Source organism: Procambarus clarkii, chromosome 2 (assembly GCF_040958095.1).
Source record: "Procambarus clarkii isolate CNS0578487 chromosome 2, FALCON_Pclarkii_2.0, whole genome shotgun sequence".
NCBI lineage: Eukaryota > Metazoa > Arthropoda > Malacostraca > Decapoda > Cambaridae > Procambarus > Procambarus clarkii.
Genome location: NC_091151.1, coordinates 16,701,465 through 16,728,982, shown reverse-complemented (window position 1 = coordinate 16,728,982; position 27,518 = coordinate 16,701,465). Strand labels below are relative to the sequence as shown.

General features: G+C 43.1%; 2 protein-coding genes across 2 annotated transcripts in view; both read left to right on the top strand.

The window, feature by feature from the left end:
• Positions 1-17,535: 17,535 nt before the first annotated feature.
• Positions 17,536-27,518, top strand: part of LOC138366947 (uncharacterized) — an 85,471-nt gene continuing 75,488 nt past the window's right edge. The window contains exon 1 of the mRNA XM_069328281.1: positions 17,536-17,718. Coding sequence (XP_069184382.1) covers positions 17,570-17,718 — 149 coding nt within the window. The 5' untranslated portion in view covers positions 17,536-17,569. The remainder of the gene's footprint in view (positions 17,719-27,518) is intronic.
• LOC138366946 (uncharacterized) lies at positions 22,206-26,702 on the top strand. Its single transcript, XM_069328276.1, has 2 exons — positions 22,206-22,271; positions 22,481-26,702. Exon 2 carries the CDS (start codon positions 23,027-23,029, stop codon positions 26,441-26,443), a length of 3,417 nt encoding a protein of 1,138 aa, XP_069184377.1. The 5' UTR covers positions 22,206-22,271; positions 22,481-23,026; the 3' UTR covers positions 26,444-26,702.

Below are 27,518 nucleotides of genomic sequence, written 5' to 3'. Positions count from 1 at the left end.
CACACACCTACTGACTAGGACCCCATCGCCCCTGATCCACCTGGGACACACAATTACTGAAGTGGACCCACGCCCCTGACTCACCTGGGACACAACAACTACTGACATGGACCCCACGCCCCCTGACCACCTGGGACACACGATACTGACTGGACCCACTCGCCCTTGACCACCTGGGACACACTACTGACGAGGCCCACGCACCCCTGACCAACCTGGACACACACTAGCTGACAGGACACACGCCCCTGAACCACCTGGGACAGCACAACTACTGACAGGACCCATCGCCCCTGTACCACCTGGGACACACAATACTGACAGGACCCCACGCCCTGAACAACCTGGGACACACACACTACTGACAGGAAGCCACGCACTGAACCACCTGGGACAAACACGCTCTGACTGGACCCCCCTGTCCACCTGGGACACGACTACTGACAGGACCCACGCCCTGACCACCTGGGAACACTACTGCAGGAGACCCACCACTGACCACCTGGACCCAACTCCAGGATCAGTCCCTGACCACCTGGGACCACACTACTGACAGGACCACGCCCCGACCACCTGGGACACACACCTACTGACTGGACCCACGCCCCTGACCACACTGGGACACACTTACTGACATGGACCCCGCCCCTGACCACCTGGGACACACTACTGACAGGACCCACGCCCCTGACCACCTGGGACACACACTACTGACAGGACCCACGCCCCTGACCACCTGGGACACACACTGCTGACAGGACCCACGTCCCTGACCACCTGGGACACACACTACTGACAGGACCCACGTCCCTGACCACCTGGGACACACACTACTGACAGGACCCACGTCCCTGACCACCTGGGACACACACTACTGACAGGACCCACGCCCCCTGACCACCTGGGACACACACTACTGACAGGACCCACGCCCCTGACCAGCTGGGACACACACTACTGACAGGACCCACGCCCCTGACCACCTGGGACACACACTACTGACAGGACCTACGCCCCTGACCACCTGGGACACACATTACTGACAGGACCCACGTCCCTGACCACCTGGGACACACACTACTGAATGGACCCACGCCCCTGACCACCTGGGACACACACTACTGACAGGACCCACGTCCCTGACCACCTGGGACACACACTACGGACAGGACCCACGCCCCTGACCACCTGGGATACACACATCACTGACAGGACCCACGCCCCTGACCACCTGGGACACACACTACTGACAGGACCCACGCCCCTGACCACCTGGGACACACACTACTGACAGGACCCACGCCCCTGACCACCTGGGACACACACTACTGACAGGACCAACGCCCCTGTCCACCTGGGACACACACTACTGACAGGACCCTCGCCCCTGACCACCTGGGACACACGTCTGACTTGACCCACGCCCCAGACCACCTGGGACACACATTACTGACAGGACCCACGTCCCTGACCACCTGGGACACACACTACTGAATGGACCCACGCCCCTGACCACCTGGGACACACACTACTGACAGGACCCACGTCCCTGACCACCTGGGACACACACTACGGACATGACCCACGTCCCTGACCACCTGGGATACACACATCACTGACAGGACCCACGCCCCTGACCACCTGGGACACACACTACTGACAGGACCCACGCCCCTGTCCACCTGGGACACACACTACTGACAGGACCCTCGCCCCTGACCACCTGGGACACACTTCTGACTGGACCCACGCCCCTGACCACCTGGGACACAACAACTACTGACAGGACCCACGCCCCTGACCACCTGGGACACACTTCTGACAGGACCCACGCCCCTGACCACCTGGGACACACACACTACTGACAGGACCCACGCCCCTGACCACCTGGGACACACTACTGACTGGACCCACGCCCCTGACCACCTGGGACACACTTCTGACTGGACCCACGCCCCTGACCATCTGGGACACACACACTACTGACAGGACCCACGCCCCTGACCACCTGGGACACACTTCTGACTGGACCCACGCCCCTGACCACCTGGGACACACACACTACTGACAGGACCCACGCCCCTGACCACCTGGGACACACTTCTGACTGGACCCACGCCCCTGACCACCTGGGACACACACACTACTGACAGGACCCACGCCCCTGACCACCTGGGACACACTACTGACTGGACCCACGCCCCTGACCACCTGGGACACACACACTACTGACAGGACCCACGCCCCTGACCACCTGGGACACACTACTGACTGGACCCACGCCCCTGACCACCTGGGACACACACACTACTGACTGGACCCACGCCCCTGACCACCTGGGACACACACACTACTGACAGGACCCACGCCACTGTCCACTTGACTTTGTCACTGCTGGTTTTGTTCCAGGTAGTTCCAACTTACTCGCTGCTGGTGTGGGGTATTTTCCCAGGAGTTATATATATTATTTTTAATTTATTAATATTTATTCAAAGTGGACTGTATTTAAAAGTTATCCTGCTAGGTGTTTACCTGTACACAAGTTTGGGGGCTCATATACATAACCCCCCAAAATATATAATGTTATTGTTAGTACTACAACTAAAATGGGTTAATTAAATGTTATATTGGACTCATCTGTTAAGATGTTTGTGTAAGAGGTGCTCGAGCATCAGACTTTGGTCCCCCAGCAGTGGTGTGTCCTGGACCTGTGCTAATGGCTGCTGGTGATAAAGCCAGAGCAAGTATGGCGTCTGTACAGTCTCTTGTAGGTGCTGACAGCTCTCATTGATTTCTTCAGTTCATCACAGGTTATCTGCCAAATATATACACCGTAACAATTGTGCAACTATTATAATCAATATAGGTGACATGCATGAATTAGGATTGTGTATTTGTAAAACCAGGCTGGCCAGTGTTAAGGTGTTGTCATGCTGTTTAACCGACTAACCTATCTAAGAGTAAATTGGCCACAAAACTGATTGACATGAGGATTTGTCTGATCATTTGCATTTCCTGTTACTGATGATGAGGTCGCTGTTGCAGAATCATTGTTACGCGATCGATATTTGAGATCTTTGCAGTGCCGCGTGTCACTAAAACCTCTCATGAAGCTTCTTTGTTTAAATGAACAAATCCACAAGGGCAGTGACGAGGATTCGAACCTGCGTCCGGGAGCATCCCAGACACTGCCTTAATCGACTGAGCTAGAACAGGGTAAAAGGGTTGAAACCGAAGTTCTACTGAACTTACTAGATCCCGTAGCCTCTCCGAGGCACAAACCAGGGTTTTACACAACCCCCCCCCCCCTGCACCCGAGCTATGTCAATAGGCCGTTCTCCCTCTTCGCCCTTACATCATCACACACAGAGATCACACTAACGTGATCTCTGAAATCCCAAATCTCTAACGTGATTTGGGATTTGTTCATTTGATGCATCACGTTAATGTGATCTCTGTGTGTGACTTCTTTATTTACATTCAATCTTCATTCAATAACATTCCGAGCTAGCTGCCTCCTCCTCCTCCGCGTCTCGAAAATTATGGTTCTATTTCGGTCTTTTATTGACAAAAGGAGGAAGCCTTTAATTTTATGGTATACTAGCAGTACTCGGCCACAGCAACCCTTCCCTGTCCCCCCGTCTTTACCACCATACCCCGTCTCCCCCGTCCCTCATCCTCCCCACCATCCCCCACTCCCCCGTCCCCTCCTCCTCCCCACCATACCCCACTACCCTGTTTCCTTGTCCTCCCCACCATTACCAATTCCCTCATCCCTCGTCTTCCCCCACTCCCGTCCTCTCCTCCTCCCCACCATTCCCCACTCCATCCTCCGATGAGTTCCCATCACTGAAAAATAAGAAGGACAGATTAAAAGACGAAATGAAGTTGAACAAAAAGAAAATGAAAAAAATGAAAAAATTCAACTATACTCACAAAATAGATGGTATGGTTGGTTGATACCTGGTTGGTGGGGTTCTGGGAGTTCTTCTACTCCCCAAGCCCGGCCCGAGGCCAGACTTGACTTGTGAGAGTTTGGTCCACCAGGCTGTTGCTTGGAGCGGCCCGCAGGCCCACATACCCACCACAGCCCGGTTGGTCCGGCACTCCTTGAAGGAAACAATCTAGTTTCCTCTTGAAGATGTCCACGGTTGTTCCTGTAATATTTCTGATGCTCGCTGGGAGGAAGTTGAACAGCTGTGGACCTCTGATGTTCATACTACACAGCTGAATTCCAATGCAATGTCACACAAAACAACTAAATAAAAAAGAAAATATTTCGATATCTATGAAAATTCAATTTATCAATGCAATCAGAAACATTGAAATGGAATCGTAATGTATTTAGTATAGCGTGTGTTGCTTTTACGTGCAACAGATGGCGCAGTTTTTCAAAACAAGGATGTTTTTATCTGTCACAGGTGTGGCATCTATATAGTAGGTATAAAAAAAACACGTACGAATATGAGTGCAATGTTGTGTCAAAATGTCAAAGCAAATGGTAAAGAGGTTTTGGAGGTTTGCCTCACATGAAAACTCACATGAAAAAAAAAATAAAAAAAAAAACATGTTTTTAGCTGTCACAGACATCTATATAGTATGTATATAAAAACATGATTATATCCGAATTTAACGTTGTGTCAAAATTTCAAAGCAACCGGTGAAGAACTTTTGAAGATTAAAGATTTTGAACAAACGAACATTTACATTTTTATTTATATAGATTTTGTTAATAAAGTTAAAGCATAGAGAATATTTTTCTATCAAGTTTAATCACTAGACTTTATGAATGTATGAATGCCTCAGTACTCATGGTGGGAGTCACTTCTAGATGTACTCCCCCTTGTTGTGGCACGGGTGAATGGGCAGATGTACGCCTTCACTGGGACTTTGTCCTTAGCGCCGGTTAGTGTCAGAGCTGCTGTGTAGTCTACACCAGTGGTCTCAAAAGGTCGAAGGTGGACCACTTGTTCTTTAGGGAGAGGTGGAGGTCCTGAATAAGGACACACCCGACCGTCATCCAGCAGATTACACAGGGTTTGATTATGAACTTTATCGTCTGACGACCTTGAGGAAGCCAGAACTGTTGTCTTACGTCGGTGGGGGTATCTAGTACCCACCATGTATAGTACTGTGTTTGTGTGTGTGTTACACAATTAGTCTGCTTACTATGTGGTGATGGGGGAACAACATTGGATTTTTTACTTCCAGATCTATGTTGGCATGCTGTAAGCGGCCCTCGCACCTTATTATATTATTACTGTCAGGGTCAAACCAGAGACCCTGATCATTCACTAATTTTTCATGGAGGTTTTCAAAATCCATCCCGTGTGATTCTGTTGGGCTCTTTTGACTTAGTACATTAGGGGACTAAGGAATTCATATTTGATTCCTATTTTATTTAGGAAGTCAAACACTACTTGTGTGACACCTGTACCTTGTTCAGTTCAGAGTACCAATTAGGATCAATTATCAAAGTCCAAGGTGATTCTGGTATCTCAGTGGGAGCAGTGACATTGGTCACAATGACTTGTGGGTTTTGCTTAGGCCACTGGTCGCTGGCTAGCCACTGAACCACATCTCTGCTTTGGTTAATTGCCGTAAAGTCAGGCCTCGGGAGAGCTAGTCAGCAGGATTCTCTTTGGTGGGTACATATCTTAGTTTGTACCCTGCCAACAACTCTCGTATTTCCTTAATGCGGTTACTCACATAAGGAGTTTTACTATTGTTATTTCTCACCCACTGTAGCATTGCCTCATTGTCTGACCATACCTATGTTTCTTCAAACTTTATGTTACTTAAGGTATTGGTCAGATAATGAGCCAATCTTACTCCTAGCAGAAGGGCTGTTAATTCCAGTTGTGACAATGACCGTTTCATTAATGGTGCCACCCTGGCTTTTGATGTAAGCAAATTTGCTTGCTCATTCATTACTAGGTAGGCCACTATGCCATAAGTCTTTCCTGAGGCATCACAGAACACATGTAGTTTAATTGGTAGATTTTGATGTACTGTGTTTCAAGAGAACTTGACAGACTCTAGGATACTTAAATCTTTCACTAGCCCCTGCCACTTTTTTGTAAGGCAGGTGTTAGTGGATCATCCCAGCCTATCTTCTCTTTCCTGCATTATCATCTTTCCATTTATCAATATGGGACTTAATAGTCCCAAGGGGTTGAAGGGTTTGCTGACTTGGGATAGTAGTTTCCTCATTGTTAGGTTGGTGGCATCTGGGTCCATCAATTTGATGGTCAACTCATCCGAAGTTGTATCCCATTCGTTACCTCGTTCCTTTGTCTTCTGGGGTACTTTGTAGCCAAAAAATTCTGCTTCGATCAGTTGTTTTAGGTTGGTGTTATTGGAGGCCCACGACTGGAGAGGCATATTCGCTCCAAACAAATCTCGATTATCCTCATGATATATGTTTAGTTGCTTCTCTTCACTGCTGGTTGTTCCTTGGAAATTGTCCACATACAGGTTGTTGCTACTTTCAGCTTTATTTTGGATATTGGACTTCTTCAAATGCGCATCTAAGGTTGATTGAAGTAGAAACAAAATTGATGCAAACCTCAATGTGATTATTTCACTGTTTGGATTCCTAGAATCCTTTATCCATTGGAACTTTGTGTAGTTACGGTCCTCTTCTTGGAGGCCTACCCTAAGGAATGCCTTGCTTATGTCGGCCGTGAATGCATAAGCCCATATGCGGAACTTTTACAGCACGTTGTACAGCCTTTGTGTCAGGCTAGGGCCAGTTTGATGGAAGCCATTCAATGAGACACTATTCTGCCTGATCTTGGCACTGCAGTTAAATACTATCTTCAGTGGGGAAGTGGCTGAATTTTTCAGTTCTGCATATTGTGGCAAATGTCCTTCCTTAGGGTCATCATTGTTACAATTTAGATAAATTTGTTATTGAGTAGTTGTTGGATTATACCATGGTACAATTTCAGGATCTCAGGTTCTCTATTTAAGTGCATCATCTGAGACTTTAATTGCTTTTATTCCATGAAATGATTTATTGGTAGCTGAGGATGATTCAGCATTCATGGTAACTAGACCCAGTATTGGTTGTCTTTGTAGACCACTGAGTCTGGTTATTGCTTGTAAGTTCAATCATCATCTGGACTAGGTTATTCCAGGACTTTGCCTAAAGTTGCTAGATCCCATAATTTATATACAGGTGGATCAATCTCATCCTTAGACATGTCTCTGAACTTAAGTGGTGACTGATCTCTTCCTAGTCATGCAACCATCACTGGGTTGACTTGTTGTTTGCCTACAGGTGTGGGGTTGCTTTAGACTCAATACTGCGCCAGTGAACAAATTGCCTCCCGCATACAATAACAAGTCCATTTCCTGCCTTTTAGTTTGTCCAGTGATGAATTTATAGTAATAGTCTGCACCTACAAGGAATCCAATATTGGAGAGATGGTCAGATGTGATTTTGTTGTCAGCCAACTTGATTCCCTTTTCTTGTAGGAATTTGGCTGTTGTCCCTTGACCTTGAACGTATAGGTCAGATGGGATTTTGTCTACTCCAATGGCCTGTACAATTCGAGCATAACAGCCTAAACGTACTAATGGTTGGGCCACTTTGTAGACCTGGGGACCTGGGTTGGTCAGGAACCCTGATATGTTTAGTTTCACCTGTCGACCAGGTTTTAGTTTTAGATCATCTGCCACTTTCCGTGTGACATATGTGTTTGTATTGGTCAAATAACCTCCGAGTGGTGACCTTGGACCCTTTGTTTTTAATGAGTAGTTGAACAGTGGGGAAAGCTGTGTTATTATCAGACTTTGTTGAAAGGACACTTACATGCTGACATACTTTACAGAACTGTACTGTTGTAGAAGTTTTATCCTCCAGCTGGGGTTTGGGAGACTTTGGTCTTCTGTCCCCACACAGTGCTGTATGGTGCTGCCTCTTATTGCACCTGTTGTAGGTGCGCAGTTGGGTTCAATTGCGCACCTGCTGTTATGTTATTGGTGTTTTGTGACCTGAGGCACCTGGTGCAATTATGCAACTCCTTGAGTCATTTTAAATGTGTAGTACGATCAGGTTAATTAGTGCAGTGGTATATGGAATGTTCTTCATCACAGAACAAACACGTCATCCAGTTTACAGCTCCTTTGGGAGTTACCACCTCGGGTGACACGGTAACTGTAGGTTTGGAAGGACCCACTGCAAATGTACCACTCTGCCTTGTTTCCACCTTGGAGTGGAGGCAGTTGTTTTAGGTTTATTTGGAGTACTGTGTGTACTCTGTGATTTACTGTGGGTGGTTAACGAAGGTTTAGGTGTTGCTCTACCATCTGTAGCTGCTCTCTGTTGTTCCACAGTAGAGCGTAAACCTTCGGTGATCTCCTGAACTGTCAATGAAGAGTTGTTATGTAAGGTACACAACTTATATAGGGTTTCACTGGGGGAATTTGCATCTTACAATTCCTTTAGTTAACCAGTCTGCACTATTAAAATTAACCTTAAGGCTGAGTGCCTTGAGTAATGACTCAAGCTCCAATCTAAAGGCTTGGAGTGAGTCAGAGGTTCCATCTGTGGATGGTAAGTCCAACAATTTTTGAACTAAAAGTGTGACAACTCGCTCTGTGTTAGCATAATTATCCTTAAGGAGCTGAACTGTGAGATCATATCTATCAATAGTTAATGATAAACTGGATACTATCTTTAATGCTTCTCCCTTAAGTTGATTCTGTAAATATGTAAATTTGGTGATTTTAGGGATAGTGGGTTTAGAATTCACTGAGTCAACAAATTTGTTCCAGACGTTATCCCAACTTCCATCCTCTGTACCAGAGAATGTGGGTAAACTGACTGAAGGCAGTTTGACTTCCGACTGTGTTATGTTAGGGGAAGCTGTTGTTGTTGTTGTTGCATTACAATGGGCAATTATTTTGATGAAAGGCTGTAACCTGGCCTGAGTGACAGTCTCATAATCATCTATAAGCTAAGCCATAACATCATCTAATTCTGTTTCCAGGGGAGTCTGGCCCTAGCTTCGGTGCGGGGCAGACGTGTTGCATCGGCGCTCCAGCAGTTTGGTGTTGTTTGCCCGTTTCGGCCGGTTGGGGGCGGGTGTGTGTCTGCTCGCCTGTGCTGACGTGGCGTTACGATGGGGGTCCCTCTACCCCCAGTCGTCCGGACTCAGTCTGTGGGACTAGAGTTCTCTGTGCGGGCTGGTTACCCGGAGATTGCCCTGGCTTGTGAAATGCTCTCTGTCCCTGTGTTTGCGATTTATGGGGTCGAGTTGGTAACGGCCCGTAGGGCCATTGTGAAGTTTGCCGAGGAGGCGGCGTATCGCGATTTTCTCCGGCGATACGAGGGGCGGACACTGCCTCTGCCGGATGGTGCGGGCACTGTCACCCTCTCGGATAGAAGTGGTGCACTTACTTACATCAGTGTGCATGGGGCTCCCTTGGAGTTTCCAGAGGCTCTGCTCCGGCGGTATTTCGGGCGGTTTGGCGCAGTTATTAGTGTGAGAGTGAACGTGGTGTCTTCTAGTCCTCTTAAGGGTGTGAGGTCTAACATTCGCACCCTGGGCATGAGACTCCGGGCGGATATTCCGTCCTCTGTGCGCCTTATGGGGTACAACGTTCGGGTGTTTTACGCCCGTCAGCCGCGGACGTGTTATCGTTGTGGTCTTTTGGGCCATCAGGCTGCTGACTGTTCTGCGCCTCCTGTTGCACCAGTGAACCTCTTCAGTGAGGAGGATTTTCCGCCCCTTCCTGTGGGGGATGATTCGGTGGGTATGGACGTCTCTTCGGCTGAGGAGGTGCCCTCTGTAGCAGCTGTTGCGCCCCCTGTTGTTGCCGCATCTCTTCCAGAGGTTGGGTCCTCGCCTAGTGCTCCGGCTGATGTCCCTGCGCCTCTTCCGCCTGCCGTTTGCTCAGACCCCTCGTCTTCCAGTTCTTCCTCTGCTGTATCTGTCCCGGTCCCTGCACCCTCGCCGTCTGTCCCGGCTGTGCTGGGAGATGAGGTGGATCCGGTATTCCCTCCTGTGCCTGGCCTGGTGCCCCGTGTGGTTGAGGAGGCTGCCGTGCTGCGGCGTGCGTCGGTTCGCTCGGTTGGTGCTGCGCGGGTCGCTGAGTCTGCCTCCGGGTCTGATGATGTGCGGCCCGAGCCTAAGCGTTCCCGGCGTTCTTCTGTGTGGGCTGATGTTGGCGAATTCGACGAGTGTCGTCCTTCCGTTGACGGTGGCGTGGCTCCGGATGTGGTGCACACTACGGTGGTGGCGGAGGTACACTTGCCTGAGGATGCCGGTGCCGGCGTTTCGGCCTCCACTTCTGGTCCGGTGTCCGAGGGTCCTGCTTCAGGTGCGTTGCCTGCGTCGGATGGCTCCGGTTCTTCGTGGGCGGTGGTTCCCCCTGCTGTAGTTGGTGGTGAGCGGGGTGGCCTGGTGGTGATGTTGAGAAAGGATGCTCGCTCTGGATGTTCTGTGGCCCCTTCCTCGTTACCCGTTTCCTCGGCAGCGGTCTTGCCGCCTCTTCCGTTTCCTGCAGTCCCTTCCGTGTCTCCTGCGGTATCCGTGGAGGTGCTATCGTCTCAGCGTCCGACACCTGCTCCTATGGCGAAGGCGTGGCAGGCTCGGCGTCCCTCGTCCGCTTCTCCGGTGTCATCTGCTTCCTCGAAGGGCGTGGTTGGCGCTCCCCGGCCTCGTTATGCGACTTGCGTCAGTGACCTTAGGCATTGGCCGATGCCGCCAGATATAGATGTTCCTGAGTTTATGTTACCCGCTCGAGCGCGGGGGGTCGAAAACCCTACCGACCTTGAAGATCTAGTCTGGGAAGCTTACAAGGCGAAATATCCTTATGATCTTTTCCCGGAGAAGTACATTTCTCACGAGGTTCCTCGCAAGTGATTTCTATGTATTTTGTGTTGCCTGGTTGTGGGGTGTGTATGTGAGTGGGTGGGGTGGGTATTGTTTCCCGGTTCCTGCGTGCTCCGGTTTGTATTGTGGGTTTTCTTGTATGGCTAGTGGGGGGGGGGGGGGGTGCGGTTCCTGTACGTTTGTGTGTTTGGTTGTGGATGTCGTGTGCGCTTGTTTGTCATCTTGTGTGCTGTTTGTTATGTGTGCATTATGTGTTTGAGGTGTTAGCAGACTTGTTTTGTATGTTTCTCGCCTCTCTGTTTCCCTTATGTTTGTATTACGCTGTGTTTATATTTGTGTTATGTTTGTATATGCATTTTTGTTTTGTGGTCAGCCCTTCTGGCTGGTCTTCTTGATTTGTTCCTTTGTCATTGTTCATGTGTGTGCTTTGTACTTTTGTTCTATGTTATATTTGTTCTGTTTTTATTGTACATTATACGCATGCTTGCATGTAAAAAAAAAAAAAAAAAAAAAAAAAAAAAAAAAAAAAAAAAAAAAAAATTCTGTTTCCAATAAATTAGTGTTGACAAGTTCAACCAAATATTTCTCTATTTGGTGATTGATTTGCTCAAAGTTACTTGCAGCTGCTTGATAGTAGCTTTCCAGTTCATTATAATCAACTGGAGGTTGTTGTGAGAGATCTTGGCATTTATTAATATGTCTGGTGAGGTGGTCTTCATGACCTGCGAGGGGCCTTTTCAGATTTCCTGAAATAGCCATACTGGTTGCTTGGCTAAGCCTTGTTGGGCTTGTACTAATGTTGCTCATAAGTACTGAACAAGTACTGTTGGTAGTAGCCTAGGGTTAAATTTGCTGTCACTAGGCTTAAATCCTATCTCTTTGGTGATAAGCACATAAAAATAATATATATGTGTAAAATACACATAAAGCATTTGAGTGGTAATCAGTGTCAATGTTGTAGCACTTCAAGTTAGCTCTTCATTATCGCTCTTAGTTGGTACACAGTCACAATCACTCAAAGGTGAAATGATAACTATGAAATAAAGTATATGGTAATATTACATGTAAATAAGTGTTTATGTACAACACAATTCGTATTGTCAATGATTATAGGAATCTGCACAATGTTGAAATACTTGCTAGGATGTACAATTAGTTCAACCCCTAGACAAGTGTGATACCCTACGCTTACACCGGGTTGGTACAATTAATTAGATCAGACTATATTGATCACCTCACCAGCACTAGTCTAATATTGTCCCACACCTGTATAATACTTGGCACTAAATAAATGGTATAACATGCAGTAAGTTGAATGGTGCAATATTTATGAGAGTTTATGATTAAGTGCCCTATTGGATTACCTGATAACAATATCCATCTCCAAAATCCTCATCTCAGAGGTCACAATATGTAATATGTTTTCTCTAAACCTCAATATATATATATATATATATATATATATATATATATATATATATATATATATATATATATATATATATATATATATGTATATATATATATATATATATATATGTCGTACCTAGTAGCCAGAACGCACTTCTCAGCCTACTATGCAAGGCCCGATTTGCCTAATAAGCCAAGTTTTCATGAATTAATTGTTTTTCGACTACCTAACCTACCTAACCTAACCTAACCTAACTTTTTCGGCTACCTAACCTAACCTAACCTATAAAGATAGGTTAGGTTAGGTTAGGTAGGGTTGGTTAGGTTCGGTCATATATCTACGTTAATTTTAACTCCAATAAAAAAAATTGACCTCATACATAATGAAATGGGTAGTTTTACCATTTCATTAGAAAAAAATTAGAGAAAATTTATTAATTAAGGAAAACTTGGCTTATTAGGCAAATCTGGCCTTGCATAGTAGGCCAAGAAGGACATTCTGGCTACTAGGTACGAAATATTTATATATATATATATATATATATATATATATATATATATATGTCGTACCTAGTAGCCAGAACTCACTTCTCAGCCTACTATGCAAGGCCCGATTTGCCTAATAAGCCAAGTTTTCATGAATTAATGTTTTTTCGTCTACCTAACCTACCTAACCTAACCTAACCTAGCTTTTTTTGGCTACCTAACCTAACCTTACCTATATATATAGGTTAGGTTAGGTTAGGTAGGGTTGGTTAGGTTCGGTCATATATCTACGTTAATTTTAACTCCAATAAAAAAAAATTGACCTCATACATAGTGAAAAGGGTAGCTTTATCATTTCATAAGAAAAAAATTATAGTAAATATATTAATTCATGAAAACTTGGCTTATTAGGCAAATCGGGCCTTGAATAGTAGGCTGAGAAGTGAGTTCTGGCTACTAGGTACGACATATATATATATATATATATATATATATATATATATATATATATATATGTGTGTGTGTGTGTGTGTGTGTGTGTGTGTGTGTACTCACCTATTTGTGCTTGCGGGGGTTGAGCTTTGGCTCTTTGGTCCCGCCTCTCAACTGTCAATCAACTGGTGTACAGATTCCTGAGCCTACTAGGCTCTATCATATCTACATTTAAAACTGTGTATGGAGTCAGCCTCCACCACATCACTGCCTAATGCATTCCATCCGTTAACTACTCTGACACTGAAAAAGTTCCTTCTAACGTCTCTGTGGCTCATGTGGGTACTCAGTTTCCACCTGTGTCCCCTTGTTCGCGTCCCACCAGTGTTGAATAGTTCATCCTTGTTTACCCGGTCGATTCCTCTGAGGGTTTTGTAGGTTGTGATCATGATTTCCCTTACTCTTCTGTCTTCCAGTGTCGTAAGGTGCATTTCCCGCAGCCTTTCCTCGTAACTCATGCCTCTTAGTTCTGGGACTAGTCTAGTGGCATACCTTTGGACTTTTTCCAGCTTCGTCTTGTGCTTGACAAGGTACGGGCTCCATGCTGGGGCCGCATACTCCAGGATTGGTCTTACATATGTGGTGTACAAGATTCTGAATGATTCCTTACACAGTTTCCTGAACGCTGTTCTGATGTTAGCCAGCCTCGCATATGCCGCAGACGTTATTCTTTTTATGTGGGCTTCAGGAGACAGGTTTGGTGTGATATCAACTCCTAGATCTTTCTTTCTGTTTGTTTCATTAAGTACTTCACCTCCTATTCTCTATCCTGTGTCTGGCCTCCTATTTCCACTGCCTAGTTTCATTACTTTGCATTTACTCGGGTTGAACTTCAACAGCCATTTGTTGGACCATTCACTCAGTCTGTCTAGGTCATCTTGTAGCCTCCTATTATCGTCCTCAGTTTCAATCCTCCTCATAATTTTTGCATCATCGGCAAACATTGAGAGAAACGATTCTATACCCTCTGGGAGATCATTTACATACATCAGAAACAGTATAGGTCCAAGGACTGACCCCTGCGGTACTCCACTCGTAACGTCTCGCCAATCTGAGACCTCACCCCTCACACTGACTCGTTGTCTCCTAAGCAACGGGAGACAACGAGTCAGTGTGAGGGGTGAGGTCTCAGATTGGCGAGACGTTACGAGTGGAGTCCCGCAGGGGTCAGTCCTTGGACCTATACTGTTTCTGATATATGTAAATATATGTGTGTGTGTGTGTGTGTGTGTGTGTGTGTGTGTGTGTGTGTGTGTGTGTGTGTGTGTGTGTGTGTGTGTGTGTGTGTGTGTGTGATCAGCCGATCTGGGCCTTTGTCAACACCGGACAACTCCAGTCCGGTGTTGACAAGATCGGCAGAAATGTTTATATTTCTTTTCCATTTCTCTGGGGATTTTCCGCGTACAAATGACAACATTTGTACATAGAAAAAACACAGCATAGAAAACACTTTTTTTTATCAAGTTTAATCACTAGACTGTTAGTTTAAAGAATACTTGTTGTGTTACATGAATGTTTTTAATGACGTCACGGATTTCCTGTTCTCTATAACTGTTTTATGACTAACGAATGAAAGTATGTTAGTATGTTAAGTGTTGGATTACCGACAGCTGGGTTTGTCCAGGAAGTTCCAACTAAGTCACTGCTGGGTTTGTCCAGGAAGTTCCAACTAAGTCACTGCTGGGTTTGTCCAGGAAGTTCCAACTAAGTCACTGCTGGGTTTGTCCAGGAAGTTCCAATTTAGTCACTTCTGGGGTTAGAGATTTCAAAGATAATTGTTCAACACGGACCGCTGCTCAGTGAGGGAGAATATATCAAACAATTACCACTAGGGTCTCTTGTCCATTCTGATGGTTTGCCAGAAAAAATAAACTTATTCAGTGCCTTAAGGGGCCAGGAAACGAAAAAAATATTCAAATTATGAAAATTACTTGAAAATATTAAACAAATCTCCGTCAATTGGACTCTGCATCGTGAAAGTTTCATCCCAATACTTTATGAAATATATCTTATACGAATAAAAAAAGAATTGTTGCTACGGAGAACAGCTCTTATTAACTGGAACTGGGAGTGATAAAGAGATGCAAGCACCTGTCCAACGCACGAAGAAGAAGAAGACTCGTAGTAAGGAAGGTCCACAAAGTGGCTCTGCAGCTGTTGCTTTATAGCATTGCTGACTAATACACAATAACACAAATAATAATAAGTATGTTATTATGCTGTATTGTGTTATATATCATATTAACACATAGCCCATTGCCAATATCTGTTAGCGTCACCAATGTCAAAAATTCTTTGTTTGGGAGGGGGAGGAGTAGGAATTTTTGCTTTTTATTTTCTTTTTTGTTTATAATCTGATCTTATTGTAACTTCTACATCTTGGGTAATACGTACCCAGCACTGTGAAGTTAGAATGAAATTGGTTAACAAATATATCAGCTACAGGTGGCCAAACTTGTGACTGAATTTGTTTTGGCCAATTTTTTCACAGATTTCAAACTCTATCTCTTTATGTCTCTTTATGTTTTATTGATGATTGGGGACCATATTAGGGTTTTATCACTTATATAAAGTATACATGTATATCATTATAATTATCCCTATTTTTTTTTGGGGGGGGGGTATATTTTCTTGACCTCATTTCAACACATATTGACCTACAACTTTCACATATTCAAGTACGAATGCCAAATAATGTTTATTAAAACATACAAGACAATTCATATATTAGAATGACCCTATTCATTGTCGCAATCTTCATCTTCAATTTCTCAGAAAACTAGATTTTCAACTTTGAAAAATCCCTCTAATTTCAGTTTTTGATCGATTATCACAATATTTACATATTATTTGCCAAGTTCTTTGTTTTACAATATTTAGTTTTTTTCCATATATACAAAAACATTAGAGTTATAAATTTTTTTATGTCTAATTTTGGCGCATGTTTGAAAAGCCACATTCAAAAGTTGTTGTACACCAATCTTTGCTCACAAACAAAATTATAAAATATATATATTGGAGATCATATCATATTTTCAGACCCTAATGACAAATAACACAATTGGTGACACTTTTTTTTTAATTTTCGGATGATAATTTGAAAATTTAGAAAATAAAATTTTTATTTTTGTTTTCTAAGTTTGTGCGCATGTTACGATGTTGACGCATTAGTAAAAGTTGCAACATTTGTCATGTGGATTAAGCATAACAAATTGAGAGAGTTTGAGGAGGATTTAGTTAATAGTTTCCCGGCCCCTTAAGAATGGATCAGTGAGTATAAACACAGCAAAAGATAGAATATTAAAGTTGGAAATAAAGCAGAACATCTAATACACGATATTGGTTCATGTAAGTTCCTTTCCATTTGCCTTGATGAGAACACCGATGGTTCATCAGTAGCGAGACTCCATACTATTGCATGATTTTGTAGGGACATATGCGAAGAACTGGTTACTATGGTAACATTACTTGAACTCACCTCAGGGGCTGCAATAGGCTAGGCAGCAGTAAACCAATTGTCTAGCCGACAAGTTTACCTTTCAGTAGCAGTTGGTGTGACAAGTGAAGGCCCACCTGGCACAACAGGTTTTGTTAACATCTTTGTTAAATATATTGGACGTGGACTTGTAGACTTTCAATGTAAAGTTTACGAGGAGTTTTGTGTGCAAGTGCTGGCCTTAAGCAACTTGATGTAATGAAAATTGTAGTAAACTTAGTTAATTATATTTAAGTGGATGCTTTTAAAAAAAGTCAATTTCAGAATTGCCTTGTACCATTTAAATTATACAAATTGTACCATTTAGTAACTTAGGAATGGACAGGTTTCTTGTGAGAAGGTACCTTACCTTGTAGTATACAATATGTATAGATTTTGTCAATCCTTTCATACATCCTCATTATGTTCAGGATTGTTGCATCTATAATCTCATGGATTATATATGCAATCAACTGGGTACCCAGGAGGGTGCATTCCACGAGACAACTTATGTGAATGGCAGAATGTATATATATATATATATATATATATATATATATATATATATATATATATATATATATATATATATATATATATATATATATATATATATATATATATACACTTGCTGAGTAATGTGTCAGTTGGAGGAGAGCGACAAGGCCTCCATCATCCAGACAGTAGATGTTGAGTTCCCTGGACATAAAACTGTCTCATAGCATGTCCAGGGTCCAGGGAACTCCAAACAAAAATGAAGGAGAGGAGAGAGTAGACACCATATTGACACGATCCCACAGTTGAGTTGTGTGTTCATTCGTGCAGGGAAGCCGGCAGACCTGGAGTGTGGGCCAGGAGGATGAAGGGATGCAAGTTCGACATCCAGGAGTACCTGATGCAGCTGCAGGTAGCCAGGTGTCAGGGCAAGACCAAACGCCAGACTCCCACCTTCTCCAAGACCAGGCACTGTGTCTTCTCCCAAGACCCCGTCCACGACGACCTTATATGGTGGGTGGGTAGTGAGGTAATGCATGGTGAAAGTGGCTGGGTAGTGTCGGAAATTTCCAACAATACTTATTAATCTTTAATATAAATTTCCTCAAATTATTTTAGTTATACATTAAGAAACAGAACACGTCGTGATTTCTCTAGAAAACGAGAATATTATATTGCACAAGATGTAAACAAGACGCTACGTTCTGAAATTATATTAATTAATTAATCTTCAATCAAATCTACAGTTAGATGGCCGTATGTAATAAAATAAAGCATCCTTGTAACAAACTGAATTTTCAGTAATCAAATATGCTAAGTAAACCGACTTCTCACGAAATAAAAATTGAACCGTGTCGGGACGCGTCTGGAGCAGAAGCCATTACACTTGGTTACATCTAAACACTTCAGCAGCCTGGCGTCCACACTACACTAGAAGTGGGAAATTGCCATTAATGTTGAGACGACGCCACAGTGCCGCCATTATTGCAGCAGATGTGGCCCACATGTACCATACCCGGCAGCAGGTGTGCCCCACATGTACCATACCCGGCAGCAGATGTACCCAGATGAGTCCTAACCTGTCCTAACCCAACCTGTCCTAACCTACCCCCAACGTGTCCTAACCTAACCCAACCTGTCCTAACCTAACCTCAACCTGTCCTAACCTAACCCAGCCTGTCCTAACCTAACCCAGCCTGTCCTAACCTAACCCCAACCTGTCCTAACCTAACCCAGCCTCTCCTAACCTAACCCAACGTGTCCTAACCTAACCCCAACCTGTCCTAACCTACCCCCAACGTGTCCTAACCTAACCTAACCTGTCCTAACCTACCCCCAACGTGTCCTAACCTAATCTAACCTGTCCTAACCTAACCCCAACCTGTCCTAACCTACCCCCAACGTGTCCTAACCTAACCTAACCTGTCCTAACCTAACCTCAACCTGTCCTAACCTAACTCAGCCTGTCCTAACCTAACCCCAACCTGTCCTAACCTAACCCCAACCTGTCCTAACCTACCCCCAACCTGTCCTAACCTACCCCCCAACGTGTCCTAACCTAACCCAGCCTGTCCTACCCTAACCCCAACCTGTCCTAACCTACCCCCCAACGTGTCCTAACCTAACCCAGCCTGTCCTACCCTAACCCCAACCTGTCCTAACCTACCCCCCAACCTGTCCTAACCTAACCTCAACCTGTCCTAACCTACCCCCAACCTGTCCTAACCTAACCCCAACCTGTCCTAACCTAACCCCAACCTGTCCTAACCTACCCCCAACCTGTCCTAACCTAACCCCAACCAGTCCTAACCTACCCCCAACCTGTCCTAACCTAACCCCAACCTATCCTAACCTAACCCAGCCTGTCCTAACCTACCCCCAACCTGTCCTAACCTAACCCCGACCTGTCCTAACCTACCCCCAACCTGTCCTAACCTAACCCCAACCTATCCTAACCTAACCCCAACCTGTCCTAACATACCACCAACCTGTCCTAACCTAACCCAGCCTGTCCCAACCTAACCCAGCCTGTCCTAACCTAACCCCAACCTATCCTAACCTAATTTCAACCTGTCCTAATCTTCCCCCAACCTGTCATAACTTAACCCCAACCTGTCCTAACCTAACTCAGCCTGTCCTAACCTAACCCCAACCTGTACTAACCTAACCCATCCTGTCCTAACCTAACCCAACCTGTCCTAAACTACCCCCAACCTGTCCTATCCTAACCCCAACCTGTCCTAACTTAAACCTGCCTATCCGAAATCTCACCCAGCCTGTCCTAACCTATCCCCAACCTGTTCTAAACTAACCCCAACCTGTCCTAACATAATCCCAACCTGTCCTAACCTACCCCCCAAACTGTCCTAACCTAACCCCAAACTGTCCAAACCTAACCCAGCCTGTCCTAACCTAAACCCAACCTGTCCTAACCTAACCCGAACCTGTCCTAACCTACTCCCAACCTGTCCTAACCTACCCCCCAAACTGTCCTAACCTAACCCCAAACTGTCCTAACCTAACCCAACCTGTCCTAACCTACCCAGGAGCCGGTCGGCCGAGCGGACAGCACGCTATACTTGTGATCCTGTGGTCCTGGGTTCGATCCTAGGCGCCGGCGAGAAACAATGGGCAGAGTTTCTTTCACCTTATACCCCTGTTACCTAGCAGTAAATAGGTACCTGGGTGTTAGTCAACTGTCACGGGCTGCTTCCTGGGGGTGGAGGCCTGGTCGAGGACCAGGCCGCGGGGACACTAAAGCCCCGAAATCATCTCAAGATAACCCCCAACCTGTCCTAACCTACCCCCAACCTGTCCTAACCTAACCCCAACCTGTCCTAACCTAACCCCAACCTGTCCTAACCTAACCCCAACCTGTCCTAACCTAACCCCAACCTGTCCTAACCTACCCCCAACCTGTCCTAACCTACCCCCAACCTGTCCTAACCTACCCCCAACCTGTCCTAACCTACCCCCAACCTGTCCTAACCAACCCCCAACCTGTCCTAACCGAACCCCAACCTGTCCTAACCTACCCCCAACCTGTCCTAACCTACCCCCAACCTGTCCTAACCTAACCCCAACCTGTCCTAACCTACCCCCAACCTGTCCTAACCTACCTCCAACCTGTCCTAACCTACCCCCAACCTGTCCTAACCAGTAGTAGGGATGACATGCCACAGACGATTTTTTTTTCTGGGGGAAAAATCACCTGTGCGGGCCAGGGTTTTCAGGTAAATTTAGAAAATCACCTGTGAGGGCCAGGGTTTTCAGGTCCAAAATCCCCTGTGCGGGCCAGGGTTTTCAGGTCCAAAATCCCGTGTGTGAGCCACGGTTTTCAGGTAAATTTGTCAGTCACAGATTTTAGAAGTTGTTAAAGTTCTTATGGTGAAAATAATTTCCGAGACTTAGAAGTTTGTTAAAGGTCTTATGGGAGAAATTCAAATTCGAGTTTATGAGCCAGGTTTTTCAGGTAAATTTTGTCAGTCACATATTTTAGAAGTTGTTAAAATTCTTATAATTAAAAATAATGTCATACGAGTTTGTTAAAGATCTTATGATGAAAAATAATTTCCAAAAACTTTAGAAGTTTGTTAAAGTTCTTATCATGAAATAATGTCATACAAGTTTTGTTAAAAGTTCTTATTTGTTTCTTACTTAGAAACTTGTATATTACTATATATCTAATTCATTTCCCTGCCATCCCCCCTCCCTCACCTTTCCCTCCCCCTGCATCTCCCACTCGTACCTCACACCCCCTCCCTCCCCCCCTTACCTCGCAATCTCTCGCGTCACCTGTATTTACCTTACGCTGGCCAGCCAGACGTCGCATACAGGTTACCTCTTATCTTATCTTATCTTCTCCATAATATCTGGACCGTCCCTCCACTCTCTCTCTCTCTCGCTCGCTCCTCTTCATATTATTCTCTCTTCCTATTTTTCTGACATCGTAATGTTTTATTCCTTTTTTTTCATTAACCAGTCAGTTTTATACAAATCAACCGAAGCATCTCAATGTAACCTTTATTACTGAAAACTGTCTCCGAGACTATCTAAGCTGGCCCCAGCTACCTGCCCCCCGGGCTATCTGCCCGAGGCAATCATTGCCTGATTACCTGCCCTGACATCTACCAGTCATTGTCAGCGTTCGCCACCGTAATAATTTATATATATATACATTAGGCGTTAATAAAACATATTTATTTATTTATTTATAATTTATTTAGTCATCTAATTCTTAGTTTACTCAATGTATAATAAAAGAGTTTATTCCCAGTATTCGCCAATCATTCTCGCTATTAATAAAACAGCCAAACGCTCACTCAGGGGCTCACTATTGTTATTACGCTCATTCAGGGGCCCCCTCAGATCGCCTAAGGCCAAAGTCTTAGAGGCCTACACTTTCAGTCATCATTCAATCTTCATCCTGTTCACAAGGTTCCCCAGCCTAGTCATATCGTCATCATGACAGTGTGTCCCCTGTGCCTGTCTCCTCTCAACAACGAAATCGGGCATGTGTGTCAAACACGGTGTTTAACATGCCTAGGTGAAATGTCTATCAACGCTCTTCAAGAATGCAGACTGTACTGTATAGGATGCAACGGGCCTACACCGCCTGGACATTTTGACGTAACCTGTACCAGCTGTGGACAACTCTATTGTGCAAATCGTAAGTACCGCTTTTTCTCGCACATTCAATAAACTTTCAAAGAAAATATATATCCGAAACACACATACAAACATACATACAGACAGTCAATTTATATATATTATTCTTATTTCAGTTCATGGTTCTACTTCCTGCCCATACTGTCATTGGTCCGTTAACCAGGAACCTCACACCGAAGCCAGAAACGTCATTGAACCTCCACCCAAACGCCGTCGCATCATAAATAACCGTACGTTTTCACAATAATTTTCGTAATTTAAAAGTTAATAATTATATATTTTTTAAAACAAGTGTATAAATAAGTAATATGTGCTCATACAGAAAAATGTTTCCATTACAGGAGTTCCTATTCGTGATCAAGAGAATCTCATACTTGGTGGAATCAACATCCCAGCTCGTAAGTAATATTATTATTTATCTGTAATTCAGTTTTTCCTCTTATTTAGACTTTTTGTTTTTCCTCTTAATAATAAATCCTCTTATTTACACGATATTTTCTTCTTAAAGTTACAAACATTGTTTTCCTATTAAGGTTTTCAAATCCTCTTAATGTTTTCAAATTTGTTTTCCTCTTAATGTTTATTCATTGCTAATATTATATTACAGAATCGCCCCTGGATTCAACCCAACCCTCTGAGTGGAGCACGCCTGTACGCAGTCAACCCCAGCTGTCCCAGGAGCTAGAAGAAGATGCACCAGACGGCAACCTGCAGGCATCCTCAGATGAAGAAGAAGACAATCAACCCCCTGTTCATGACATATCAGATGAAGAAGTCAACGCTCCAGATTCCCCAGAGGTACTTAACTTAGATAACGTTGTTCCGCGAGTGTTAGAAGTCATACGCCATTTCGAAGGATCATTCTCGAGACATTCTTTCTCCATTCCCGGTCATTTAGACGCTGACCCCAGCGTTTATATAAATAGGTATAGGGAATTTTTTATAGAATATATAGACAATCAGTTCAGACAAATACAGGAAGAATTCCCTCCCTCATTTCACATTTACCCTGACGTAAGCCTAATTTTGCAAAAAACTTAATCATGCCGACGATCTATATGAAATATTAGACGAAGTATTTTCAATTATAGGCGAAACTCAGACTGTTACACAGGAAGAGGTGGAAGTTCTCGTAAATTCATGGGTTGACGAAATGTCTGCTAAAATTGATGAATGCCTAAAAAATGTCCAATCCTCAAGTGTAGGAATTCATTCCATGTCGGGCTTTGCCATTAATTTTTCATATATTCGCCACCCTATGCACCTTGGATCTTACGTACCATATCCTGCAAAATTAAAGGGTAAAGAATCAGTATTTAATCCTGAAAGTGAAGGAGATGAGTGTTTGTTACAGTGCATTGCAGCGTATAAAAACTTAGCATTGGGCAGGACTATGAATAACGTTAGACATCATTACAAAAACCTTCGATGGTGTAGAAGATTCGTAGTATGGGCAGATGAAATCAGATTCCCCGTATCATTTGATAACCTTAAGAAAATAGAGAAGCTTAACAAAATTTCTATTTATATTTATACAGTAACTCATGAAAGTAGCAGATACTATCTTAGTTTAGCTAGGAAAAGCCAGGAAAAGTATGCCGATAAAGTCCCTATGTTGTTATTAGAAGGCAAGCATCTTTGTCTGATCAAGGACTTTGATAAATTTGTAAAGAATATTAACCATAACTACGGTAGAATTCCTAACACTCACAAATTCTGCAAAATTTGTCTTTTGCATGCTCCCTTAGATGAAATTCAGGCTCACGAAGAGTCATGCACTGTATCCCAAGTATTTTCGTTCTATAATGCTAATGATAAAATCAGTTTTAAAAATTATGGTAGGACCTATAGCCCAACTCACACCGCCTATTACGATTTTGAATGTCTTTTAGACCGTCAAAATCCTAGAGGCATGGTGGAATGTAAGCATAAAGCAATTGCTTATGCTTACATGATTTTAGACAGGGAATTCAATGTCGTAGAAACGTATTCATACGTAGGTCCAGACGCGGTCAATCATTTTATTACAAAGCTAGAAGCCTCATGGAAAGCTATTCATGCTCAGCTCCCCAACTTCCCTAAGAACTTGTCTAGAGAACAGAAAAGAATGTTTCAAAGACAAAATACGTGTCAATTGTGTCATCAAACTTTCAAGAATAAGAAAGATAAACATAGACATCATAATCATGCTATTCAGGAAAATAATTACTTAGGTGCTTATTGTGCTCGCTGCAATTTACAATGTAAAAATGCTCGTAGATACTTGACCACATTTTCCCATAATGCTGCCTATGATCTTGGAATTATACTTAAAGAAATGCCCAAAAATCCTCACCGTGATGTAGAAATTCTAACCAAGGAAGGATTGAAATTCATGCAAGTCATCATAGGTAAACTTAAATTCCTAGATAGCCTAGCTCTCCTTAATGGGTCATTAGGAACCTTAGCAAGCGAGCACGTTGCCAGTAAGAAACCCACCAAGTACACTGAACACATACTAAATGGCGTATCCGATGAAGCTAAAGCTCTGTTAATTAAAGGTAAACAAAGCCTATGTTATGATTATATTTCTTCCATGGACGTGTTAGACGAACCTCAGCTCCCATCGCGAGATAAGTTTTATAATGTTTTACATGACTCTCCACTGTCTGAAGAAGATTATAACATTGCTCTTAAAGTATTTAATTTAGGGAACTGTACAAACATAAAGGATTACCTCATGTTATATTTAAAAGTTGACGTAGGAATGTTAGTTGATATAATTACACTTTGGCGAACATCATTCAAAGAAATTTATGAACTAGATATTGTTTTCTATGTATCACTTCCTAGTTACGCTTGGGACGCATTCTTATTTAAATCAAAAGTTGTACTTGACTATGTGTATGATCAGAATATATATGATTTGTTGAGAAGGAATCTTAGAGGGGGGTTCATATCTTCCATAAGACAATTTACACAGACTGTTAACGAGCACACTACATCTAACCCAAGCTCTGACGACGATACTCATATTTTGTACCTCGACTTCAACAGCCTATATGCAGCGTGCATGGCTGAGGTACTTCCCCAGGGAGGGATTAGACAATTAACTGACCTTGAGCGGGATACCTTATTAGGGCAAGGGTTACAACATATCCCCTGTGATCAAGACAAAGGTTATTGGATTTTATGCGATACAAAACATGTATCTCCCGAGGTAGCCAGGTATACTGATGATCTGCCCCTTGTACTGTCTCATACTAATATAACTGAGGAGTTTTTGTCAGAGTACAGTAAGAAAACCCTTAATGATGAAAAACGTAAACTCCCACCTAAAAATACTAAGTTAATTGCATCCCACTTGCCCCAAAACAATTACTTAGTAAGCCTTGATTTCCTACAATTGCTATTAAAACTAGGGCTAGAAGTTGAACGAGTAAAAACAATCTATGAATTTAAACAGGCTCCCTATTTAAAAGATTTTATTTCAACCAACATTCGAGAACGAGCCAATACCACCTGTAAAGTTAAAGAAAAAGCCTTTAAACTCATAAGTAATAGTCTGTACGGGAAATCAATGACAAATATATCTCGATATGCTAATACTCACCATCTAGTAACGACAAAACATTCATTCTTAACTCATGCAAGAAACCCTTTGTATAAACGAGCTGTCTCTTTAGGTCCAGATAGGGTTCTCTGTACAGTAATGAAAGACATCATTAAAGTTACCACTCCTTCTTACATGGGATATCAGATCTTGCAGATAGCCAAGAGGCGTTTATACGAGTTCTGGTATAATGTAGTTAAAGCCCATTATGGGGAGAGAGCTAGACTAATTTATACGGATACAGACTCATTCATATTTACTCTGACCTGTAAAGATGCTTTCCAAGAAATGACAAAAGCTCCTCTAGTAGATTATATGGATTTCAGTAATTTCGACAAAGATCATCCTATGTATTCTGCTACTCGCAAAGGTGAACTAGGACTCCTCAAGTCAGAAGTAAAGCAGAAAATTATAACTGAATTAATTGCACTCAAGCCTAAAACTTACTCTCTCCTAACCCTTGATAAAGAACATTTATGTAAATGTAAAGGGATTCCTTATCACCAACAAAAGAAAATAACACATGCATCTTTTCAGAACACATTAGAGACAAATACAACTTTTAATTTTGTATCCCGATCCATTCGCAATGTTAACGGACAGATAGGCACGTGTAAAACAACTAAGCGCGGTCTGTCAGCTTTTGATGACAAGAGGTATCTCATTAGTCCCACAGAGTCATTAGCTTACGGTCACCCAGACATTCCAGAGCGTCAGGTAGAGGAAGAGGTACAGGTAGAAGAAGAGGTGCAGGTGCAGGTAGAGGAAGAGGTACAGGTAGAAGAAGAGGTGCAGGTGCAGGTAGAGGAAGAGGTACAGGTAGAGGAAGAGGTGCAGGTGCGGGTAGAGGAAGAGGTGCAGGTAGAGGATCCAGTAATTGTAGATAATCCCCAACCAAGACGTCAATTGTTCCCCATTTTTAATCTTTGGGAAAAGCGGGATAAAGTCGCTCAGCAATTATTCCCTAACAACAACTAAGTCTGTTACTGTATTGTCTATGTATTATCTATAACTATATTCTAATGACTATGATTTAATGTCTATGATATTCTATTGACTATGATTTATTTTGGTACGGAACTGGCTATGATTTGTTACTGTAATATATTCAAATGTCTATAATATTATATTGGCTATGATTTTCTTACTGTATTGGATATGATCAAATGGCTATGTTATGACTATAATTTATTTTGTTACTGTATTGGCTAAGATTTGTTACTGTATTTGATATGAAAATGACTATGATTTAAATGTCTATGATATTTTGATATTGTATATTCTATGATTTTATTACTGTATTGGTTATGTTATGACTATGATTTTATTGGCTATGTTTAAAATAAAAACTCGAATGTAGATTTCGTTTAAATACTCCTTTCATTATATATTTGTAGTTAGTCTATTGAATCCTAGCAACATGGAAGGGCAGAAAAAAGTTATTACTGAAACCCAGTTGAATATATTTAGTGAACCGTCAAGAATTATTATTGCTGGATTTTCAAATGGTGGGAAGAGCTATTTATGTGCTAAAATGATAGAGAAATATCAGCAGAACTTTGCAAAAATAATTATCTGTGGAAGCGGGTATAAAGAGTTGAGAACTAATCCACTCATTAAACATAAGATATCTTTTTACTCTGAAATTGTAAACCCTTTAGACGATCGTGATCCAGAGGACACATCTCATATATTAGTTGTTTATGATGACTTGTATGTTGAATCTACAAACTCTAAAATAGTAAGTGATATATTTACTAAGGGACGGCATGAGAACATCTCTGTTATTTTTATAACCCAAAATATATTTTTCAGTGGGAAATTTTCTAGATCTATAAGTTTAAATGCATCTCATTTTATTCTGCTTAAATCAAGAGACTTGTCCCAGATAGAAACATTAGGCAGACAAATATTCGGAAAACAAGATGCCAAGAAATTTTTAGATATATATAAGAAAGTGATTTCTCGACAGTATGGGTATTTACTTGTTGACTTGGGCGTTAAAACACCTGAATCCATAATATTTAGGGGAAATATTGTAAATGAACCCCCA